Source organism: Lucilia sericata, unplaced genomic scaffold, assembly GCF_015586225.1.
Source record: "Lucilia sericata isolate MDLA Ls3-8-SP2 unplaced genomic scaffold, ASM1558622v1 Contig000372F_arrow, whole genome shotgun sequence".
NCBI classification, from domain to species: Eukaryota; Metazoa; Arthropoda; class Insecta; order Diptera; family Calliphoridae; genus Lucilia; species Lucilia sericata.
In genome coordinates, this window is record NW_023994391.1 from 132,272 (window position 1) to 159,070 (window position 26,799).

Genomic DNA, 26,799 nt, shown 5'->3' on the forward strand with positions numbered 1-26,799 from the left:
CCAAAGTTTTTATTTGAGGAAACAGCTGTTTCTGTTTTATTACTTTTGTTATCATTGTTTTCTTTAGATTTGCAATTTTCTTTTTGATTTTCAACTTTCTTCGTTGTTGTAGGTTTAGGTTTTGATGTTTTTGGTGTGTCTAGGGGTTCGTTAACTTTAGTGTTATTTAGTGGAGTTGTGATGTCAAAAATTTGATCTTTTTGCTTATTCTCGTTATTCTTTGCCTCTTTTCGCTTTGTAGGTGTTTCGTATGTGATATTTGCATATGTATTGTCGCTAGCTGTTATTATTGGATTGCTTTCTCTATATTTTCTACGTGCTTCTCCAATGCTACAGTAATTTATTGTTTTGATTTTTAAGATTTCTTTCATCTGGAGATATCTAGGGCAGTTTTTGTCCGAAGATGAATGTTTTCCAGAGCAATTTGTGCAAAAAGTACGCTGACACTTTTCCTTATCGTGGGGGGGTAGACTACATTCAGGACAAGTAGCGTCACCACGGCAACGCTTTTGTGTGTGTCCTAAACGTTGACAGTTAAGGCATCGCATGGGATTCGGAAAGTAATGATCTACTTTGCATTTGTACCAAGCAACATCAACTGATTGCGGTAAACGATATAAATCGAAGGTTATGATCATTTTTCCAGTTGGAATGCGAGATTTACCGTCTTCACTGGGTTTAGTGAATTTGTAAACGTCTGTTACTCCTTGTTCTTTCATCTCTTCAACAATTTCTTTTTCAGGCACATGTATTAAGCATGGGGCGTATATGACACCCTTTACTGAGTTAAGTGTGTCATGAAGTTTGCATGAAACAGGGCAGACGTTTGAGAGAGTTTTTGCTCTTACAAACTTATCTGCAATACGCGAATTACGGGCAAGAATCAGTAGATTACCATCCCTTAAAAGGGAAATAGAGGTGTACTCCGTGCTAATATCTTCCACACCTTTTTTAATGGCAAAGGGGCTTAACTTTGCAAGTTGTTTGGTTGAGTCTGTTGATGAGATTAAGACGTATTTTGGCTGGTTTTTATTGTTAATGTGAGGCGTTGGTAAATCTGGGAATTCGTTTTGCTTTTGTTTTTTTGTAGGGTTGTTTACATAATCTCCGAGAGGATAAAATTTATTGTTAGAGTATTTGTCCGGTGGGCCCGGCGCCATATTATTGTTTTTAATAGAACAATAAATAAATAAAGAAATGTAACTTTGTTATTAATGCAAAAACAAATGAAAAGAACGCGAATAAAAAAGAAAAACAACAATAAAGTCGTTAACCGTTACTCTAGACTATTACGAATATGAGTTAATGCAGACAGATGAGAAAGACAACCGTTCGCATTGAGAGATAGTCGATGACTGTTAATTATGTTTAAAATTGTAACAATCAATCCAAAACTTCCCATAGCCCCCATACAAATGTATATATTCACGGAAAATAATTTGTCGTTAATACCTTCCTCAAATATATCGGTATCAACACAAAATTTTGTACATATTGACATTATATGAACAGGAATCAAAACTACGGACTTAAATCTGTATCGGTCCACAATTAGTCATAGTTCCCATATAAGGTCCACTTTCGAAAATCACTTAAATGAACACATTTCATTGATAAATATAGCTATAGGGATAAAATTTGACATGAGGATGTTTGTGTATACATAAACCACTCTACGGAATTTTTTTCCGGATCGGTCCATAATTGGTCATAGCTCCCATATAAGGTCCACATCCGAAAATCACTTAAACGAGCTTAATTCATAGATAAATAAAGCTATCTGGATAAAATTCGACATGAATGTGTTTTGTGTATATATGAATTACTCTACAAAATTTGTTCCGGATCGGTACATAATCGGACATAGCTCCCATATAAGGTCCTCATCCGAACATCACTTAAATGCGCATAATTCATTGATAAATAAAGCTATCAGGGTAGAACTATGTTTTGTATTTAGATATAAATCATTCAGTGAAATTTTTTCCGGATCAGTCCACAATTGGTACTAGCTCCCATATAAGGTCCACATCCTAAAATCACTTAAACAAGCTTAATTCATTGATAAATAAAGCTATTGGGATAAAATTGGACATGAATAAGTTTTGTGTATATATTAATTACTTTACGAAGTTTTTTTCGGATCGGTCCATAATTGGTCATAGCTCCCATATAAGGTCCACATCCGAAAATCACTTAAAAGCGCATAATTCATTAATAAATAAAGCTATCAGGGTAAAAAACGACGTGAATTTGTTTTGTATATATATATATATATATATAAATCATTCGTGAACATTGTCCACATCGGTCCATAATTGATTACAGCTCCCATATAAGGAATTCTTCCAGTATCGGTCCATAACTAGCTGCCATATAAGGTTTACTTCTGAAAACAACTTAATACCACATAATTTATTATTAAGCTCGACATGAGTATGTTCTGTGTATAGATAAATCATTTTGATTATTTTTTGTTCGAATTGGTCCATTATTGCTCATAGTTCCCATATAAGTTATCGGCAGGATCGGCACATAATAGGTCGGTATCTGAAAATCACTTAATAAAAATGTTTCTGCGCCTAATCAAAATTAGTTACATACATAAATGCATAAAGATGTTACAAAATGGTAAATAGTATCTGAATTACGGAAACAAAACATATGCCGGGTTTAACAGTTCTCTATAAGGGAAATAAAGTTCTTTAGTACTAAAGTACATACTTAAGTAAAATTTATTTCCTTAGTATAAACTATAAATTCGGCCCTATAACCACAGGGTATACAGAGGCGTCACGAGCAAAAAACTATTGCTCTCTCTGTCGCACAGAACGATTTCAATAATTTTTTAGCTGTGGTTTTTATACCTCTTCTCGCTGAATTTAGACTTTTTTAAATGTCAAAAGTGACACCTCTCTATACTTTGTGCTATAACTTTATCCATTTATAACATATTTATATTGATTTTTAATAAAATGTAGCTTGCAGGTGGAGGGTATTTAAGATTCGCCGAATATAGCATTCTAACTAAGCAACAGACAAAAATTAATTTCTTAATTCAGACTGTTATATGCTACATATAAGAGGCAATTTTTTTGGTGCTTTTTCGTTCTTCTAAAGGTACTTTGGAATTTTATATAATATTGAACCTAGAAAAATGAAATTAAACATGTAGATTCCGGAGAAAGCGATAACATATGAAAGGGGATGTTTTTGTTTAACACACTATGGTGAAGGTTATATAAAATTCGGCACAGCCGAATATAGAACTCTTACTTGTTTTATTTTTTATAAATCCCTACATAAAAGCAATATTTTAATACAGGAAACATCTGTATGAATTTATGTTTATATTCGATTTATTATTATTTTTGGTTTTAAATTTAAATATGAAAAGAAAGTATAAGTATCAAAATAAGTATGGAACGAAAGCAATAATTCTGACATTTTACACAAGGCATAAAATCAATTCAAATACATATAACTAGTTGACAATACATACTACTTATATAAATATACATACCAAAATACAAATTACACAATAATTAATGGCCAGTCTCAAGAATGTATGGATATATTATTTAGGCAATATACATATATTTTAATAATAAGAAATTGGTTTATGTAATATTTATTGAGTATTTATTGAGTTTAGTATTAAAATAACAAAACAATTAAATCAAAAACAGAGTTCTATACTGTTAATATTTTTCAAATTATAATCTATTTTCATAATACATAGTTTTACATTTATCTGCGCTTACATTGGAATTGTCATATAATGTAATTTAAAATATTTTCATTGTAATAAAAAATACAATAATTTAATATATGTAATTTTTTTTTGTTAACATTTCAAAAATTCAATATATTTTTGAGACTTGCCATTTACATTCAGACAACACAAAATAATCTTGCAAAAATACGATAGCAATACATTTAAGGATATATAAAAATACATCTATTTCGATATCAAATTTATATAAAAAAGAGCTTAGTAGGTTTATTATGTCAATATATATAAATACAAAACTAAATGTTTATTTTGTTATTTATTATCAATATGGAAATGATATATTATTTATATATTGACTTTAAGCGAACTGAACATAACTAGCCCAAATGTGACATATTAATTAGAAAAAAATTGAAAATGACTACTTTAAAGTGACAGGTTCCCTTAATATAAAGTGTTTCCTGTAGAACCATGTGCTAACCTTCATAAGTCAATTACAAGACTAAATTTTTGTAGCTTGTTCTTTTCCTTTATTCTACCTTTCAGTCTTTAACAAAATTTAAAAATATACCTAATTTATATTATTTAGTTCAGATATATCTTAATATGATTAAATTGTTGAGTTGCACGGAATGAATTCAAAATTTGCTTATTTTAACGGTCGAATTTCTTTTAACAATTTAAAATTTATTTGATATCGAAATTGTTAGTGTATACATATTTGGAAGTGTTTTTGTGCTTCTACGAAAAACTAATATTACTGTTGTGTTTAATTACATTAGGACGGTTCTCTTACTACTCAGTTAAACCTTAATAAACTTACTGTGAGTTTAACCGTCTATACCCGAGCAAAATTACCTACATCAGTACCCAACATACCTGGGTATGTCATACAATTTATATGGCTTTTTCATCATTTTATACATTTCTAGTGTATAATTTAGATAATTATTAAAGCTAATTTAATAAAACGCCTGTACAAATAAATTAAATAGTTTTTGACCACATACCATTAAATTTTAGCCATTTTTAAGTTTTCTCATTGTTTTCCTATTAACAAAAATATCATATGCAAAAAACCGAAAGAAAAACCCCTTCATAGCGTATATTGTACATTATGTAGAATTTGACTTTGTAAAATTTTGACTTCAGAAAGATATTACTCATAGACGGAGGAATATAATTGAACAATTTTTTTCTATATTATTAATTAAGGTATATAAAATCGATGATCATTAAATAAATTCCTTCTGTTTCTGATACTAGGGAAATTGTTTAGTTAAATTTTTTCAGTAAGATACAAAAATATATATAATTTAAATAATAAAACTAAAAACTTAATTTTTGTCCGATAACTGACATATAATTTTTGTGCATACCCGGATATGTTGGGTATTTTAGTACGAGGTAAAAGTAGAAAATCGGTCATAAATCGGATTAAAAAATATATATCTTACTAAGAAAACATTACTCTGAAAGAGTACCCCAAATTTCAAGTCGATACGATATATAGATCTCGAGATATATCACTTCAAAAATTAAAAACATACCCGGTTATGTGAATATTGATGAATAGCTCAGCCAACCGAATGATCGAAAAAATATATGTATTTTATAAAATAAAATATATTAGTAAATATAAAATACACATTTAAAATAATAATTATACATGACTCAAAAAATGCTATTAAGTTAAAAAACAAGTTTTTTTCGTTTTCTTGTTTCGAATTCCTAATTTTATGGTTTTTGACTGATAACGTTTCAATATTTATAACTGGCCAATAATTCTCAGTTAAACCGAGATAATAAACAAAATTAACGATTACTGAAAAATAAAAAATTTAGTTTAAGCTAGGTTTTAACACTGAATGTAGTTTATCTTTATCAGAAAACCCGTCCTTAGTGTTTTATAAATTAACTGTGCGTTATGTGAATACACAAATATAAGATAAGGTCCAAACACATACAATACTTTACGACGAACTGCGACTGAGAGCTACGCAACGTAAAAAAAGTGATGTCCAATCGTTGCGTTTATAAAGTATGAAAAAATAATTAAATATGTTTTAATAATATAAAAAATATTTGTTTCGGCATCAATCCGATTTGGTTCAGTGTAAATGCACAAAAAGAATAAAACACAAAGAATTATTAGTTTTATAAAAGGAGAAGATTTGTCTTCCTTTATTTATATATTACCTTAAGCATGTATGCACAACAAGAAGTGCTCTTTAAGGCTTCTATATGACGAATGATAAAAACTACTTAATTCTAAGTATGGAGGCTAACAATGTTTAAATACAGTTAGCGGTTTACTCGTTGAATTAGTAATAGTTTTCCATCAAAGATGTAAACTAAAGTAGTAAATCATTAGGATTTACACTTAGAGGAAAAATACCGCAAATAATAGATTTGTACTTAAACATTGCCGGCCCCCTTGCAACACTTAAGGTGTTGTAACTAAATAAATGACGAGTCATTAAGGACTCTCGTGGACTGTTTTTTCCAAATTAAAATGAGCCATGATCAGACTCCAGTTTTTTCTACTTGGGTCATTATGGACCCGTTTGAGCCATGATGAGACTCTGGTTGAGCCATAATGAGACTCTGGTTGAGCCATTAAGAGACTCTGGTTGAGCCATGATGAGACTCCGGTTGAATCACTAAGGACTCTTGCTGAATTAAAATTAATTTAGGAAAAGGTTAGTAAAGTAAATTGATATATAAGTAGTGATCATTTAGGAATTCAAAACAACAAGTCTGCCATACAAAGCGATCAATAGTAAAATTACTTAAAAATTCTTCTCATATTTTACGATTCTATTAATACAGCGTTAGGGATAGACGTAAATCTCGAATTATCTATATTTAAATATTACCTCGTAAAAGGTTACAATAAGTGTTTGCACGTAGTGCGTTGTCGTAGACGAAATGAAAAAATAATGATTTACAAACATTCTAATTAGTAGCGGTTCTATTACAGATTGATAAACTAACTAGTTCCTACATCATTTGGGTTAATTACGATTCCATGTTGGAATGTAGCTATTTTTAGTTGGTCTATATCTTTCCTTCGTAGGGGATGAATTAATACTTTTACAGAACCGGTTAATATCCAACCAAATACGGTTTTTTGAGTCAATAATGATCGGAGTACCTTTTTCCTAATTCCGGGTAAAATAAGCTGGGGGTATACATCAGCTCCTAATAATATTTCCACAGGTCTGCTTCTGAAAGGATTCGAATCTGCCAAATGAAGATTTGGTAATTTGTCGGCATTGACCGATACCGAAAGCAAATTTCCCGAAATGTTTGGCATCATCAGCTCCTAATAATATTTCCACAGGTCTGCTTCTGAAAGGATTCGAATCTGCCAAATGAAGATTTGGTAATTTGTCGGCATTGACCGATACCGGAAGCAAATTTCTCGAAATGTTTGGCAAAATAGAAGCAGAAGTATTTAATAAAAATGACGAAGCAGTACTAGAACCTATTATCAAATTACAAGTCTTCGTCGAAATGGCCGAAAATTCCTCATTTACGACCGAAAACTTCGCTGCTTCGGAAATGGTTGGAAGCTTTAATCTTTTTCTCAACTTTTCCAAAATTATAGGGCATTCTGAAGCAGGGTCAATTAATGCTCTAACTTGATACCTACAGCCATTGTGTATCAAGTCGACTGTTGCTGTACCCAAAAGAACAGAATGATTCCTACGAGTATGGAATACTTGTCGTTCAGTCATGGTGCCTGTCGTAGTAGGTCTTCCAGCTGTTGTACCTGACAAAGTGGGTCGTTGGTCATAAGGAGTATGATTAGTGGGTCGTAAAACCACACCAGAATTGTCATCTAATGAATTAGCTAAATTACCCAAAGGAATAGAATGGTTTTGACTGGTTTGAAATACTTGTCGTTCGACTATAACGCCTGACGTAGTCGGTCTTTCTACCAATGCAGTTGACAAGTTAGTAGGTCGTTGGTCATTAGGAATGGGATTGTATGGTCGTAAAACCAAAGAAGAGATGTCATCTAATGACTCAGGAAATGCATTTCTAGAGTTTTGCGAAGCTGAAAAATCCCGATGTAGTGAAGTATGGTGCCGCTTATTACAAATAGAACAACGATGTTCACTTAAACAATCATTACTTCATGTGAGTTAGCTAGACAATTTATGCAGCAATGAAATTTTTTAACCGTTCTAACTCTCTCAGGAATAGACATTCTATCAAACTGACGGCAAAAACGAAGTAAATGGCCCGGTTTTCTACATAAAACACAAGCATTCGTAGGACCTGTATTCGAAACATGAGTCTTTTCCTTGCGTTCAATGCCTTTCTTATCAGTGTTGGAACTCATAAGATCGCGTATGCAATCTAACGTTTGGATTCTTTCGGTCAAAAACATGTCCAAATCTTTCCATAAAGATAAGGCAGTTTTGTCCTTAACACTTTTTTCCCATAGTGTCACTGTCTGAGAGGGCAGTCTTTGTATGCAAATAAAAACGATAATTGGATCCCAATTTTGAGTGGGAATCTCATATATCGACATAGCGGTTAAAAATCCATTGATTCCACGCTGTAACCTTTTCAATGAGGAACTATTCTCCTCTGCTATTGTCTCCAAACCAAACAAGCACTTTAGTTGATTATTAACTAGCATTCAAGGATTTTCGTATGTATCTTTTAAACTTTTCCACGCTATATCAAACCCAGCATTAGTCAACGGTCATTTAGATAGAATTTCTCTCGTTTCGTTATCTGTTCTTTTCACTAAATAACATAATCGCTCGATATTACTAAGCCGACTGTTATTAATATATAAAGCAGTGAAAAGATCCCTAAATGTAGGCCATGAGAGATAATCGCCGTTGAAGATGTCCGTATCACATGGCGGAAGAGGTAGATTATGACTAACATTATCAAAATTTGAATCATTGTTTGTATGAGGAGAAACTTTAGGCTTAGTCTTTGCTTCCAATTCATCAATCTTAATTTTTATCGACTTTGAACATCGCGAATAAACATTAAGGGTACTCTGGAATTCACTTTCAGCCACTTGAATATCTTCTGGCTCTGCGTCTTCAGAAGATTCAAGATCGTCTAAACACTTATCGAAAGTAATTTTCACCTTTTCCCAACACATCTTCAATTCACTTTCTAAAACTTCGAAGTAGTACACGTGATGTTCTTCCTCGCGTATATTATTAAAGTTTGCCTCAAATTTTATTACGGCATCTGAAGCACGAGTGAATCGTTCGAGGGCTGTCAAAGGCATTTTCACAATTTTAAGATTGGATTGTATTCAGTAAAGCCGTATAAAAATGGAAGCAGCGTTCAAATTCACAAAAAAATTTAATTTGTATTATAAATTTCCCAACAAACTATTTAAAAGTCAAATCGACCGACCGTAGGGTAACTAATAATAAATTAGTAAAAGAAGGAAGAAGAAGAATTTTACTTTCGCAACACAATTACTAATATTGAATTAGGTTATTAATCACTATTTATTTCACTCAAAAATTAACACCAAAATATTTTTTTTTTAATAGTGAAAAGTTAATTTTTTATTAATTTGCCGAAAAGCAAATGCAATTTCTAATTATTAATTATGGCTGTCCGTCCAAAGTAAACAAAACGCAGCCTTGATTATAAAAGTACCGATCACTATCTGTCAACAGGTACTGTATAAAATATAATCGCGCAAGGATGTATTAAATAGGGATTAAAATTAATTCACAATAAATTATTGGCAGTAAAATTAATTCCCTCTTTCGACAATAGACACTTGTTTGTTGTTTTCTTTTGTTTTTTCTTTATAACACATACGTATATACATCCATATGTATGTATTTATGTATGTTTATATACATTTTTCCTTTTGACACAATCACTTTAATATCAATTTACTAACCTTATTTAAATTAAGTCTTAAACAAATCTCCAAAAAAAGGGCGCTTATTAATTCCTTGGCAAGGAGTCTTCCTTTCATACGTTGGAGTATGTCCTTCTTAGTGTTTTATCCTCGGTTCGAAAAGAGCATGTAATTATTCGGTTCGAAGCGACCAATGTTTCGGCGTCAATCCGATTTGGTTCAGTGTAAATGCACAAAAAGAATAAAACACAAAGAATTATTAGTTTTATAAAAGGAGAAGATTTTTCTTCCTTTATTTATATATTACCTTAAGCATGTATGCACAACAAGAAGTGCTATTTAAGGCTTCTATATGACGAATGATAAAAACTACTTAATTCTAAGTATGGAGGCTAACAAAGTTTAAATACAGTTAGCGGTTTACTCGTTGAATTAGTAAAGCTGTATGGCCACACGTCCCCATTTGGTCAAATCTTGTTTATGTGTTAGTAATTTATTCCAGCAATCATTGAGGAAGAAGAAGCATAAATTTCATTTTTATTTAGATTTTGCGACGGCAACATCATTTTTTTACCGCATGGTGATAAAAATATGTATGAAAAAATTTTATGCGTTATGTGTCAACACTGTTACACATGCAATTTTTACCATTATTATAAATGTAATTTTTGTTATAAAAAACAATTATTAATTTTTTGAAATTATTATTTTATTAATGAAAAATTGTTTTATTAAAAAACTGGATATTTTTCTTTGTATATTTCAAGTAAAATTTGGTACTGTTGGTTTAAACATATTCGAATATGTTTTTTTTTTCATCTATATTTCATTTACCTTGCGGCAAAAAATGTGGTGTTGTCACACCAAAAACTAAATAAAAATGAATTTATGCTTCTTCTTCTTCAATGTTTGCTTCTTCTGTTTCAATTTCTGTTGAAAATCAAAAGTGTTTTGATTTTCATCAAACCAGTGCGTGTGAGTTTTTTTTTTCACTAACACAATCAAAAAAATCCTGTGTGTGTAAATTTGTTTGATCGTTGCCACCTTAAGGGCCCTTCACACGGTCACACTTTACGTACGACAAGTCTAATGAAAAAGTAAAATGAAATTCCATCCGTATGACAAAAAAGAGAATAAAAGTCGTATGATTTATATTTTTTGTGTTTACACGATTGGTATAAAACAATAACAAAGTAAGATGGAACAGCTGTTTCACTTTTTTTGTATGTGTTTACATAAAAATACATTCCTGATCTAATGCGACTTGCTTGTTTTTTGAATCATTTCAAAAAATGAAGAGAGCCATACGACTGTCAAATTTTCCATCCGTATTTTCTCTCAATGTGTGATGGTTTCATTACATATTGCGTTTAGACGATCCCATCCGTTCTCTTCTACACAAAATTTTGACAGATCATATTACTTGTGTGCTCGTGTGAAGGGGGCTTTAATAGTTTTCCATCAAAGATGTAAACTAAAGTAGTAAATCATTAGGATTTACACTTAGAGGAAAAATACTGCAGATAATCGATTTGTACTTAAACAATATTCAATATAAAATATTTAATGTATAAAAATATTTAATATAAAAATGGTGTTTTTCGCACACACACAAATCACAATTATACACAACAAAAATGACAAACAATAATTTTGACAGTTTTGTTTTTGTTCTCATTTCCTCTTCCTCTTCTTTTTCGTACGACAAAGTTGAATATTTTTCAAATTTTTAACTTCATGCACAAGTTTGACGTATTGATTGTGACGGCTCTCATTAAAATACATACAGTAAACACGAGCTGTCAGTCGCAGTTCATCGTAAAGGTTTGTATTTGTTTGGACCTATATACACATCGCTTTGGGGCAACAGGAAAATTATTAGCAAAGGCGTAATTAAAAATTTTTAGAAATTCTCACATTTTTTAATATCTCAATTTATTCGATTTGAGATAGATTGCTATACAATTTACTTAACATTATAAAAGCCATTTTACTGTAAACTATGTTTTTCTTAATTATGATCCATCGGAAATTTGCGATATGTTTGTCTATAATATTTGTATATTAATTTAACAATTCAATAAAACAAACAAAAACATAAAAATGAAACATGAATATGTTATCGGATGCGTTAATTCAATTGTAATAATGCAGTTTTTCATTGATATTGACATTTTTTTACTTGTTTTAAAAATAATTTAACAAACAAATAATGAATGGATATTGTGATTCGTGTTACAAAAACTGGTGGGCTGTATACACACATACATACATACATTATCTCTACTCAATGCAAATTAAATTAAATTATGCAACTAAAAGTATCTAAACTCGCCCTTCTTACCCAAATGCTTGTTACGTATCCAATCGGCGTTGTCATTGCTAGATGTACGGGAATCAAAATTGTCCTGAAAATATAATAATCCTTTAGCATTACATTTTTTAGTAATAATTTTATAAACATACGGTTGCACTAGAGTTTCTTGGTTTTGTATAATTGGAAGTTTGCTGGTGATGACCGTCATACATGTTTTGGTTTCGAACAGTCTCCACATCACCATAGTTATAGGGTGTAACAATTGTATGTGGTACATGAGCCATTTGTCCACGAATGTTTCGAGCTTTCCACCATTTTCTAGAGTCGTCTAGAATCTAAAAAACATGTATGATGAAATTAGATATCAATTGATAAAATGATTGAATAGCGAAAAAAGCATACCCACCTCAAGGTATTCACCACGAACCACACTTAATTCTTTATCATTATTAGCAGTACGAGGATAAGTTACTAATACTATTTTAGCACCAGCCGCTTGTAGTTCCTCCAACCACTGTTCCACCATTACATCATCTCCGGAACGTATGCTACTTGATATTTCTGGCACTGCATGACTTCCTGTAGTCAGTGAGGATGAGTTTATCTGATCCATCATATTTTTATGTGTCGTCGAACGCAGTCCACGATTGTAAAGATTTTGAACTCCAGTAGTGATTGCCTGTATTCCTACAGCACCCACATCTCCAGCACTACCCATTGATGTTGCAACATTTGAATGATTTTTGGTATTTTGCTGGTGATCATTGTATGACATAACTACCTCACTATAACGATCCGTTGTGTCAATTGTGTTTTCAATGTTGTATTTATCACTTTCATCGCAATCATCGTAACTAAGGACGGCATTATCATGGGTAGCCAAACCACTATTCCCTGCCATGTCCATATCTAGTTCACGGCCATTTTCTGCGTGAACACGTTTATTGCTACTGCTAATAATAGCAGGTGGTGGAGGAGTCATGGCATTTGGTTTTTCTAATTCATCAATGATTAAGTAGTCCGGAGACCAGCCATCTAAAAAGACTGGATGATAAGATCCAACATCATCCTTCCATTGATCTCTTGGCACAGTCCAAGCATCACCCAAAGAGCGCCAAAGTTCGGTCTCTTTACTCGTTACACAATTAATCAATAAATTAACAGCTTCTCGAGTAAGCAAAGGGTTTATTACCCTTGCTGGGAGTTGAGACTCATAGTATGTATCGCTTGCTGCTTCCACAATTAATGCCAAAGGTGTAAATAAAAAATGTACTAACTCTGGAGCGTTTGGATCATGAATATGAGCCTTAAGTTTTGCTAATAGATTAAAAGAGAGCTTAAACTTGGCAAATATGTCAATAAATTCTTTTTCGTGTGGTGGTCGTGTACGCAATGTCAAAAGTCCCTCACCAGGATCTTTTTTCTTCGATTTTCGGTTGCGTCTTCTTCTTTCAAGTTCTCGAGAGGCGGCTGCCGCATGTTGTAGACGAGCTATAAACTTCTCGATGTCATCAAAACAATGATTAAGTACATTAACATCGCGTTCATATTTATCACTGGACACAGAACTAGTTTCATCATTTAAATTTACACCGCCAAAACCACCTCCGCCTAATGCACGTGAATCATGAATTCCGCCATGATCTGAATCCGTTTCAGCCAAGCCTACTGCTACATTATCATTATCGACTCGCATGGAATAGCTATGTTGTTCTTTGCTCATGGAACGTTGCTGATAACTTGTATGTTGTTCATTATTACGGGAATGTGAGACTTTATTTTGACCATGCATACCACCACTATTACTGTTGGAATCCATATATACTTGAGAATGAGGGTTGATGATATGAGATTGTTGAATGTGACGTGAACTTCCTTGTAATGCCATCACTTCACGTTGTTGTAGATCAAAATTACCTCTTTGTAAGTTTTTCAAATCCTCAACTAAATGAACAGCTGAAACACTTTGTGACTAATAAAATAAACGAAAAGAGTTTATTAATTTTTATCAGATTTAATATCAATTATATTAAGAATGTTCAGGGATACATATCGTCATCTGAAATCCAAAAGCCTTAAAAAACCTTTTTAAATAATAAATAATCCAAAAATTTTCAACATTTTTTCAAGTTAAGCTTATTGAAGAAAAATTTGCAGTTTTTGTTTTAATTACTCCTAGTGTTTATAAACCGGTTAACCGGTTAACCGAAAAACTGTTTATTTTTGCATATTTTCGGTTAACCGGGTTATCCGGTTTTTTCACTCGGTTAACCGGTTTTTAATATTGTAAAATATCGCTAAATTGATTTTTGTTTCTATTTGTATTTGTTCGTTTTTTTAAACTTTTAACGTATCTCTTTCCGTTTGTTATCATATCGCTGTGAATTGCTTTCTTATGTTTATTTCGTAAAGTATATTTAACGAGATTAACTAAATAACAGCTGTTAAGTTTTTTGTATATGAGTTTCAATAAAATCTTCATATGAAAAAAATTACAAGCTAGGCTACTAACTACACCTTGTTAAATTCATGGGTTTGTTTTGATTATTTGTTTCTCTGACACTTTTTACGTGAAACAAAATAAATATTTATGTTGAATCAAAGGGAAAAAAGATTGAATGTTTATTTAAAAAGTTATTAATTAAAAAAGACAATTATAAACAAAAATAAAACTAAAGTGATCGTTTATGTTTATTTATTTAAAAAGTGAGTGAATAGTTAAATTTAAATATAGTCTGAGAATTAATATTCTTGGTTTTTGCTTACAGAAATGAGTTCGAAAGTTTGGAAATATTATAAAAAGAAAAATGAGAAGGCTCATTGTACTATTTGTCCACAAATTCTTGCTTGTAAGGGGTCTTCCACCTCGTCGCTTAAAAGCAGCGTTTAAATATGCAGCACTAGCACCACCTCTCTTGTATATGACTATAAAACAGGGTAGGTAAAAATATCGCTCGCGATCGCTATTTTATTTATATCGCTCGTTTTAAAATTCAAAATCGCGAGTTTTATTTTTCAACACGCGAGCACAATTTTAATTAGAGTTTTATGTGTTTTGTATTCGCTTCGTAAGCGATATTTACATGTTTTTGTTTTTTCAACTCGCTTACGAGCGAGTGGAAAACGAGTTAAATTCGAGCCGAAAATCAGCAAAGTGTGTGTGCAAGAAACAGGTTCTGTTGTGGTAGTAAAAAAGAACCAATAATATGGGAAATAATTATGTATGTGTGATTGTGTAGCCGTAGGTTTTATGACGGTCTGACAAAGCAAAAGTGGGAAAGTATAAGAAATATATTGTCTACCTTTTTATTTAAATGTGTATGTTTTTTATCTGTAGTTATGTATGTACATATGTATATTGATGGACATGCAAGTGATCCTTAAACATTTTTTTTATTTATTACTGCCGGTTTCTCTAAATGCGAAAGAACATTTTCTTTCTTATAAATATATTGAAAACAACAAATAAATTAAAAATTTTGTTTTTTTGTTTTCAATATATTTATAAGAAAGAAAATGTTGTTTCGATATTGTGAAACAGGCAGTTAGATTATTGATTGTGAATCAAAAGGTTTGGAAAATTTTATTATTAAGATAATAAAACACTTATTGAATGATGTATGTATGTATGTATGTATGTATGTATGTATGTATGTATGTATGTATGTATGTATGTATGTATGTATGTATGTATGTATGTATGTATGTATGTATGTATGTATGTATGTATGTATGTATGTATGTATGTATGTATGTATGTATGTATGTATGTATGTATGTATGTATGTATGTATGTATGTATGTATGTATGTATGTATGTATGTATGTATGTATGTATGTATGTATGTATGTATGTATGTATGTATGTATGTATGTATGTATGTATGTATGTATGTATGTATGTATGTATGTATGTATGTATGTATGTATGTATGTATGTATGTATGTCTGTATGTATGTATGTATGTATGTATGTATGTATGTATGTACGTATGTATGTATGTATGTATGTACGAAGTGTCTACTACTTTGCAGCAAATAATATACATACCTACATATGTATTTGTGTACATAATTTTAATGGGAAACTTATTTGGTTATGTCATATTTATATATAAATTGATTATGCCTTATAAATTTAAATTTATACCATTTACAAAATTATAAAACTCGCGATTAAGTCGTTTTGACTCGAATCGCGAGCGAGTTCTATTTTACGCTCTTTAAATTTTCAACTCTTATCGCGAGTTTAAAAATTAAACTCGCGAGTCGAATAGATTTATTCGCCGGAAAATGAATTACTTAAATCGCTCGAATTAAACTCGCTCGCGAGCGAATTGAATTCGATCGCTATCTGTACCCTGCTATAAAATAAATATGAAACTTTATCATTTTCATATATCACTTTGCTACTAAAAATTGCAGTCATATATATTCGTATTAATATAAAAATTGCAACTCGTGTTTGCAATTTCTAGTAGCAGGCAGACATGATTGCAGGGCAACACAAATATATTTTTGTGCTTTAGCAGCGCACACTCAAATTTGTTAAACTAATATGGCGAGTATTGATGTTATTTTTGTTTGCGTTTAGTTTTTCCTAGCAGCAATGTAACTTTATTTTGGTTTTGCTACTGCCAGTTGTAGTTTTATTTATTATTTTTTGGCAATATTGATGCTGCAATTTGTAAATAAACATATGTAGGTATGTATGTATGTAAGTACACTGACAGTTTTATGACATTTCATGAGCTTAAATTCAAATATACAGTTAATTGGTTTTATTTTTTATTGGTTTTATTTAAAAAAAGATATTATTTTTCCAAAAAACAAAAAAGTAACACATTTAATTATTAAAAACAATTATGATAATTATTATTTACTACTTTTTTTCTTCATATTTTGGTTCTTTGAGTTCTCATTTAAGCTGAAGTTAAAAAGGTGCAAAATTTACGTCACAAAAGTAAGTATACAGATCATTTCAGTATATATTTGGTTTAATGATATTAACAAAATTTATGAAAATGTTACTTGTATTAATATAATTACTTTTTAATAAAATATTTTTTACACAATAACTTTGAAAAAATCTACTTTTAGTTCCGAAATCTTGAAATTTGGGCCGATTGGCTCCGGAATTAATTAGTAGTAGAGTTTTTTCTCATTTCTACGATTTTTTTCCACTTTAGACCCCGGGTTTTGGATCTGGTGGTCATTGAACCCTCCAAATGATGCATTGGAAATAGAATTTTTAACTTTTGAAAAGAGTTGTTATTTCGAAATTAATGTTATATGCATGGATTTGGCCATTTTGAACACAGTACGTTCTTAAAAACCCGAAATTTAACTCCGATTTCTTATGACTTACAATATAAACTTTAAAATTTGGATAATTCTATATATTTCCTTTAATATAAACAGGTTTTCCAAATACTCCGATTTCCAAAGCATACAATAATGCTACCAATCATATCTTGATATACTCGATACAAAAACCATGTTTTATGGATCGGACATTTTATTTGTTCTAGCAACAAATTAAGATATATCCGTGTTCAAAATTGTTCAATTCGTATTCCTACCTTCAATTGAGCCTGATATAATATAAAAATCTTACTATTTTGGACAATAATCAATTTCAGAACCGATATGTAGTGTAAGTTATTGACATGGTCACCATTTGAAGATCATTGGTAGTATTTAGGAGTGCACAGTGGGGCAGAATGGAAATTTTTTGGAAATAAATCTGGCATTTCTAAACGGCTGATCCGATCGTAGCCAAGGAGTATTCGAGTTTAAGTTTTGAAGATGAAGCCTGCAGATGCCCCAGGGCCGCGCTGTGGCGGCTCAAAGTAGGGTACCTACGACATGTAAAATTTTTAAACTTGTGCCATTTTTTTGTTTTTCATATTTTCTGAAAGCGCTCGACGAGATCTTGAAAAAACATGCTTGGACATACTACTTATCTCTTATAATATCAGAGTTATAGGCATTTAAAAATTTAGTGATACAAAATTTACCATACCTTGGTCCGCCTTTTTTTGAATACCGGGCGTAATTTTGGACCAAATGGACTCAATTTTTTCTTGTTAGTTAGACAACAAAATTTTCAATAATATGCAAAAAATTTCAGATCAATATCATTTACAGATCCAAAAATATACGTTTTTTAATTTAAAAATTCAAAAAATTTTAGATTTTTGCCGTTTTTTTTACCAAAAATGTGTCTTAACTCTTTTATTAATAAAATAAAATTTTCTTTAAGAACATATAACAATTTTATAGTTTTCTAAAAAGTATCTTTACGCAGAACGCTTTAGCGTAAAAAACTTGTCCTATTTTTTGAAAATGTTGCCACTGCGTCCTTCCGAATATGACCTATTTTTTATCAAAACTTCAACTTTGGGCGACATGTTCTAAAATCCCAAAGCTGGGATCAGAAAACTGAAAGCAGTTTTGGAAACCTCAGTATGTTTTCTATTTACTCCAAAAGTATTTTCCCAGCCCTGAAAGAAATGTGGACCATATGGGCAAAAAAGTAAAAAATCCCATTTTTGGGATTTTCATTCCTATTTTTGGGAATTGCGGGATGCCCTTTTTATATTTTTTTCATATTTTTCATATTTTAGTATTAAGTATGACAGAGCATATTTAAATCTTATATTTACCTATTTTCCATTTGTTTGCTTATCCTTATAATTGAAAGGTCCTATTATGCTTAAATTTTCAGAAATTTATAACTATTTTTTATCTAAATTTTTTCGACAGATCGTTTCGTTTATGATCATGATTCATCGATTCATTCACTAATAAGAAATATCAATGACTGAATTACAGATTATAGTAATATAGTCCTAAATGTTAATAGGTAGACAATTCGTAATTTTTTACTTTGGATCCACTTACGATCCAGAAAAAACAAGTAAGAAAGTATAGTCGGGCGTGGCCGACCATATGATACCCTACACCAGTTATGAATATTAAATGTGATTTATTTATCATAATAAAGCATTTATCTTCAATATTCCCTTGTTCCGATACATTTAAGCAATTTATGGATGAAAAACTAATTTTCTGAAAGATGCTTTATATGGGGGCTAGGGGCAAATATGGACCAAGCCCGATAAAATTTTGTGAATATATTTATATTTACATAATATTTTATTGTGCTGAATTTCATCACGATATTTGTGTTTATAAGTTAATTTGGGACATTCAAGTAATTTTCTGAAGAGGACTTTGTATGGGAGCTAGGGTCAAATGGAGCCCGATCTTTATGAAATTTGGCAGGGTCATCAAGACTTCTATAAAACTTAGTTGTGCCGTATTTTATCGATATATCTATATATTTAACATAATTATGAGCTCAGAAGCCCTTTTCGGGGGGTTCTGTTCTATGGGGGCTAGGTGAAATAATGGACCGATTTTAGCCATTTTCAATAGGCTTCGTCCTTGGGTCAAATAAAACGTGCGTGCCAAATTTCATCCAATTATCTTGAAAATTGCGACCTGTACCTTGCGCACAAGGTTTACATGGACAGCCAGCCAGCCAGACGGACGGACGGACGGACATAGCTTAATCGACTCAGAAAACGATTCTAAGCCGATTGGTATACTTTAAGGTGGGTCTAGGACGAATATTTTTGTATGTTACAAACATCAGCACAAATCCAATATACCCTCCCCACTAAAGTGGTGTAGGGTATAAAAACAAACTATCCTACCATCACCTATTGCTGTTAATGATGTGGAAGGAAGCTTGTATTGATATATCATCTTTGCTCGAAAACACAGCATCAAGAATTGTGTCAGACTTTTCAGAAGACCAACTAAGGAAAATTCATAACTGTGATGTTGTCTTTATGTGTAAGTGGGGATGTGAGGGTTTATCAGCACTTCCAGAATACAAAAAAGCTTGTGGAAGTCGGACATTATCAGACTACAAAAGTGTATTTATGTCATCATTAGTGCCATTACGAATTCGTTCATATTCCCTTAATCCATCATCGTCAAGCATCGGAAATTCATTTGAAGATATATGGATCAATACAACTCCGGGTTCAAAAAATTTTTGTAGACCCATTGGATTTGAATATATAAAGGAGTCAAAGAAAACAACAAAAGATTTAGTGGAATATTTAAAAGATGAAATAAATGCACTGGAGCCCATTTGCATAAAAATAAAGGAATTCTCTATTAACGTATCATATCAGCTAAGCTTAACAATGATTGATGGAAAGGTCAGCAATGCCATAACAGAAACTTCTTCCTTCTGGAGATGCTCAATATGTAATGAAAAAAAGTCGCAATTCTCAAATATAAACAAAAGCAGAAGTATTAATGAAGAAGTCCTGTCTTTCGGAATTTCACCACTTCATGCCAGAATACGATTTTTGGATTACTTTTTACACATAGCATACGACCTCAAATATAGAAGTGTGCCAGAGAATCTTACTAAATCAATAAAAAATAATGAAGAATTGAAAGAACTGAGAGCTGCGGAAAAAAGCAGAATCCAAGAAGAATTTAAAGTTCAGATGGGATTCAACATCGACAAACCACTTCCAAGTTGCGGCAGTACAAATGACGGTAATACGGCGAGAAGGTTTTTTCGTGATTTTGAAATTACTTCAAAAATAACTGGAATCGACAAGGAGTTGCTTCGAAGAGTTAACATTATTTTAATGGCACTGAATAGTAAACATAAAATTAATGGAAATCGATTTGGGGAATATACATCTGAAATTTCTAAATTACTTGTATCTCTGTATCCATGGAGGGAACTAACACCAACAGTACACAAAGTATTGTTTCATGGTCAAATAATAATTGAATCGAATATTCTTCCACTTGGAGAGTTAACAGAAGAAGCCCAGGAAGCGAGGAATCGAGATTTTAAGCATGTTCAACTATTCAGCTCAAGAAAATGCTCCAGGCAATCACAGAACGAAAATATTTTTAATAGTTTACTTCTATCTTCTGATCCTGTTCTTTCAACTATGCGAAAAAGATGGATTTGTTATGAAACTCTATCATCTCAAAACAAGGAAGATTTAAAGGACTTATATTACCTTCTGGATATGTATACCGATATGACAGATTATTTTATAGAAAATAAGTAGTGTTAGGAATTAACTATATAAGTAGGTTATAAGAATTAATTGTATTATGTTTAAGATAAACAGTTCAAATAAAAAAGCTATTATACTAATTGATGATATTGTATTAAATTGTGCTTTATATTTCGGTGGGCGGGAAAGGTGGTTTGTGTGGGGTGATTTAGGTGTTGTTGTGCGTGGCTCATAATAAAATTATAATTTTTTTATTGTATATACAATGTTATAGTCTTTAATAAAATAATTAACTAAATAATTTTTAAAAATTGTCCAAATATTTTATTCAACACCAAATGTATGTTCTGTCATACTTAATACTAAAATATGAAAAAGATGAAATTAAAGGACACAGGTTTAAATGAACATATTTTTGAATGTAATTGAGATATTGGCTTGAAATTTTTTGTAAAGGGTCGAGAATTTCCATATCTAACTAAAAAATGATATTAAGAGATAAATATGGACTAAATTGTTGTAAATCATAGTTTTAGAAATTAAACAAATATGTAATATAAGACAAAATCTTTATTTATGAACAAAACTCAATGAAATTTTCAACGCTTGTTAAATTTGTCACTTCAAATAAGAAAATGCAAAAAAAAAAAATTGAAAAGGTCAAAGGGCATCCCGCAATTCCCAAAGATAGGAATGAAAATCCCAAAAATGGGATTTTTTACTTTTTTGCCCATAGGGTCCACATTTCTTTTAGGGCTGGGAAAATACTTTTGGAGTAAATAGAAAACATATTGAGGTTTCCAAAACTGCTTTCAGTTTTCTGATCCCAGCTTTGGGATTTTAGAACATGTCGCCCAAATTTGAAGTTTTGATAAAAAATAGGTCATATTCGGAAGGACGCAGTGGCAACATTTTCAAAAAATAGGACAAGTTTTTTACGCCAAAGCGTTCTGCGTAAAGATACCTTTCAGAAAACTATAAAATTGTTATATGTTCTTAAAGAAAATTTTATTTTATTAATAAAAGAGTTAAGACACATTTTTGGCAAAAATCCAAAATTTTTTGAATTTTTAAATTATAAAACGTATATTTTTGGATCTGTAAATGATATTGATCTGAAATTTTTTGCATATTATTGGAAATTTTGTTGTCTAACTAACAAGTGATAAGTAGTATGTTCAAGCATGTTTTTTCAAGATCTCGTAGAACGCTTTCAGAAAATAAAATCTTTGTATTTGGGTAAAAAACAAAAAAATGGCACGAGTTTAAAAATTTTACATGTCGTAGGTACCCTACATTGAGCCGCCACAGCGCCGTCCCTGGGGCATCTGCAGGGTTCATCTTCAAAACTTAAACTCGAATACTCCTTGGCTACGCTCACGCCAAATGTTATCCCGATCGGATCAGCCGTTTAGAAATGCCAGATTTATTTCCAAAAAATTTCCATTCTGCCCCACTGTGGAGTGTGTAATGGATGATTGGAACCAAAAAACTTGTGTTAATTAATGAAAACTAGTACAAATATTATTAATATCGCATTTTAAGACATAAATTTAGGAAATCGCCGTTAAATATCGAATATGAACGCTATAATATGTTAAAAACGGTCATGTTCCGCAATGAATTGCAATTATTGTAAAGAAACAATTAATTTAAAAGTTAAAATATCGTCTTCCAATGCATCATAATGAACAAACGAGGGATATTATTGAATACCCGATCCAAAACTCCGGGGGTTTAAATAGCCAGATGTTCTTAAATAGGAAAAATGCTCTTATAAATATTATTCAGATCAATTGTCAAAAATTTCAATTTTTCGGAACAAAAAGTGAATTTTTTCCATGTTATAGTGTACAGAATGTTTTATTAGAAAATAATTACATTCAAACAGGTAAAATTTTCATGAATTTTGTTAATATCATTAAGCCAAATACATATTGAAATTATCTGTATACTTATTTATAACTACACCTTAAATAAGAACTCAAGTAACCAAAATAACCCGGAAAAAAGTAGTGAATAATAATTATCATAATTGTTTTTAATAAATAAATGTGTTACTTTTTTGATTTTTGTATGTATGTATGTATGTATGTATGTATGTATGTATGTATGTATGTATGTATGTATGTATGTATGTATGTATGTATGTATGTATGTATGTATGTATGTATGTATGTATGTATGTATGTATGTATGTATGTATGTATATTTATATATGTATATTTATTATCATCCATATATCGATGATATTCGACCTATAATATCCTGTACTGATTGATATATTAATTATTAAAATATAGTTTAAATATTCTCATAGTTTCTGTATGATATAATACAGAAAATACTACCTTGATATTTGTTTGTTTTTTTCCTTAATGTTTTACAAAATAATATTAACTACATTTCTTAAAAAAAATTATATAATAATCTTCCACAATTTAGCAGTGTGATTTGAATAATTTGTAAAGTAAGCTCATTAGAATTCAACAAAAAATATTTTAATTATGTGTGTTCACCCTGTTTTATACAAGGTGATTATAAATTTATTAATTTCTACAACAAAAAATATTTAAAACTATCATTTGGTTATAAAATTGTTATAAGTATAAGAATATTATCTTACAACTACATTGCTCAAAAATGTTTATTCATTAGAACAAAATAATAAAAGTCTGCCCAGATTCTGACTCTAATAGTTTCCGAGAAAAACGATTTCTGTATTTAATTCATATGGGAGGTGCCACTATGTATATTTTACAAACTATTTTTAATGTTGCGAAAAATAATTATCCTTAATTAGAGATTGTGGTAACACTGGTATAACTGTTTATTCATAAAATAAAATATAAGAAAACGATAAATAAATTTGCAGCTAGCAGTTGCAAAACAAAATTTAATTGCTGCTAGGAAAAACTCAGCGCAAATAAAAATATCATCAATACTAGCCATATTAGTTTAACAGATTTGAGTGTGCGCTGCTATAGCACAAAAATATATTTTTTTTCTTGTACAACAAACAGGAGATTAATACTGTTCATTCGTGCTGCTAGAGATTGCAGTGTAACGTCGCAATTTTTCTAGTTAAACATAAAAACAGAACGGCAATACTTAGTAGCAATGTTATTTAAATCTGAAAAAGTTTAAATATTTTTAGTATGACGAGTGATAAAAATGTGTATTTTGCGGCAAATGCTGACTAATATATTAGTAAAAGTAAACACTGGTAATGAGTAATGTGCGTTTAAGAGATTTTCGTAAGAGGACCATGTATGAGAGCTATGACCAATTATGTAACATTAATGTATAGATAGACAAAATTTTGGGTAAATTCTGTATCTATATCATTATTTGGTAATGAGTATTGTACATTAAGTGATTTTCTTGTATAGGAGCTATGAAATATGGACCGATCGTGAAAAAATTGTATAGTGTCATTGACATATGTATATAAGAGCAATATTTGTGCTAAATGTATGATAATGAGTTATGTGCGTTTAACTGCCTTGTATGGCAGCTATGACCAAATATGAACCGATCGTGAAAAAATTTTGAAATAATATTTCTGTGTACAAGAATATAAGAAATTGTTGACCGATTCCGGCAATTTTCAACAGGAATAAAGCTCTCGTGTAAAAACAAATGTATGATGATTTTCATGGAATTATATTGCATAGTTTTAGTGAAAATAACATCAGAATGTGTAAAAAATGCTTATTTTTCAATACCAAACTACCTAGGACAACAGGGAATATTCTGGCCAAATTTCAATAATTTATTTCACTTCGTTTTTACGTTTTTTTACAGACAGGCAGGCGGACGGACATAGATAAATCGACTCAGAATTTCATAAAGACCATGGATATATATACTTTTTTGTTGGGTCTCAGATGAATATTTCTTGGTGTTATACACGGAATGACAAAGTTATATATACCCTATACCCTACTGATGCACAGTGGTATAGGAAAAAAAAAAGAGGGAAATAATTCGGTAACTTCTAAACGGTTAATCCGATTTTAATGAAATTTGGTATGCACAAAGAGGAGGTGTTATCGAGTTTAGGTTTTGAATTTGGACCTTATAGGCCAACCAGGGGCCCGGCGGGGGGTGCTCAAATTAGGACACCTCGGCTATGTTAAATTTTTAAAACGATCCTATTTCTTCATTTGAGTTCCGATTTAGCAGTAAATTATCTCTTATAGTTTAGGAGATATTCGCATTTGAAAATTAAAATTTTAAAATTTTTACCGTCCTTACTTTAGTTTTTTGATAATAGCGGGTCCAAATATTCCCGATTTTCGCCATTTTTTTTTATTCGCTTAACAACAAGTTTATATATCAAGCAGTGAAAGAATTATGTAAAAATCATGACTGAGTCCAAAGTTATAGGCATTTTAATTTAAAAAATTAAAAAAAGGCGATTTTTTGCCATTTTTTTTGGGAAAAAAGTATCTGTTTCTTTTTAAGTTATCTAAAAAGTTTCTAAGAAGATGTATATAGAATTTATACTTTTTGGAAAGCTGACTTTACCTAAAATACGATAAATGAAACAAAACCTAAAAAATTTTGATACCGAGGGGACCAGGTCCATCCAAAAAAACCCTATTTTTTATGGAAAATTCAATTTTGAGCAAAAATTCTCAAATCGCATAGTCGATATCAAATTATAGTGACCTGTTTTATATGACCCAATATGTTCTTAATCATTTTGTAACGGGTTTCGATAACCCCGCCCCTGGTATGGATATAATAGGCAAAAAACCAAAAAATCCCATTTTTGGGATTTTTTAAAACTTTTATGGGAATTCCGGGATTTCTAATAAGAAAATTCGAAATTTTTATTTAATTTTGGATTTCGAGTAAAAAATCTACCTAACTGTAAAATTTCATCAAAAAATATTCATAAATAATAAATGCTCGATGAGGAGATTCTATATACGAAATTTTTTTTAAATCGGAACTCAAATGAAGAAATAGGATCGTTTTAAAAATTTAACATAGCCGAGGTGTCCTAATTTGAGGACCCCCCGCAGGGCCCCTTGTTGGCCTATAAGGTCCAAATTATTATTTCCCTCTTTTTTTTCCTATACCACTGTGTGATGGTGGTGGAGGGTATCAAAAAAAAAAAAAAAACAAAATACACAACGCAATGAAACCAATATACATCCAAACATACGAAACTGAATACACCAAGAAACAAAACCAATATACACAAGGCAATGAAACACACAGCCATCCAAACATATGAAACGAAATACTCAATGAGAAAGCAGTGTTGTTGTTGCTTATATATCAAAGCATGAAAAAAATTGTCTTTTTTATGAAATTTTCAGAGGTTGTCTCGGATTTTTGCTCATATCTTCGGTATGTATGGATCGATTTTGCTGATTTTAAATAGCGATCTTCTCGAAAGCATGTCTAACAGAATTATTGAAGATTCGGATCTCGCCGATATCTGGGGTCCTCTAAAAACTGATTTCAACAAACACACAGACGGACATAGCTTAATCAACTCCGCTACCTATAAGGATCCATAATATAAGTGATTTTCGGGAGAGGACGTTGTATGGGAGCTATGTCCAATTATGGACCGATCTAGAAAATTTTTTCTCCATATGAATTCTATTGACATAGAATTTTAATTTGATCGATCTTTCGTGAGAAGGGTATAAGAAACAAGTAAGAGTGCTATATTCGGCTATGCCGAATCTTAAATACCCTCCACCAGCTTTTTATTAAAACCCATTTAGCTATCTAATTTTTAGATAACTTAGCCTCCGGTAGGTTAGTGGTTAGTGTTCTA

General features: G+C 31.0%; 1 protein-coding gene across 5 annotated transcripts in view; it reads right to left on the reverse strand.

Moving 5' to 3' along the window:
• LOC119604231 (epidermal growth factor receptor kinase substrate 8) overlaps positions 1–26,799 on the reverse strand; it is a 266,733-nt gene that overhangs the window by 100,914 nt on the left and 139,020 nt on the right. For all 5 annotated transcript variants that reach the window (XM_037956714.1, XM_037956716.1, XM_037956715.1 and 2 more), the window contains exons 4-6: positions 12,329–13,894; positions 12,072–12,257; positions 11,950–12,013 (exon numbers count right to left, since the gene is read on the reverse strand). In XM_037956714.1, the coding sequence (XP_037812642.1) occupies positions 11,950–12,013; positions 12,072–12,257; positions 12,329–13,894 (1,816 nt within the window). The remainder of the gene's footprint in view (positions 1–11,949; positions 12,014–12,071; positions 12,258–12,328; positions 13,895–26,799) is intronic.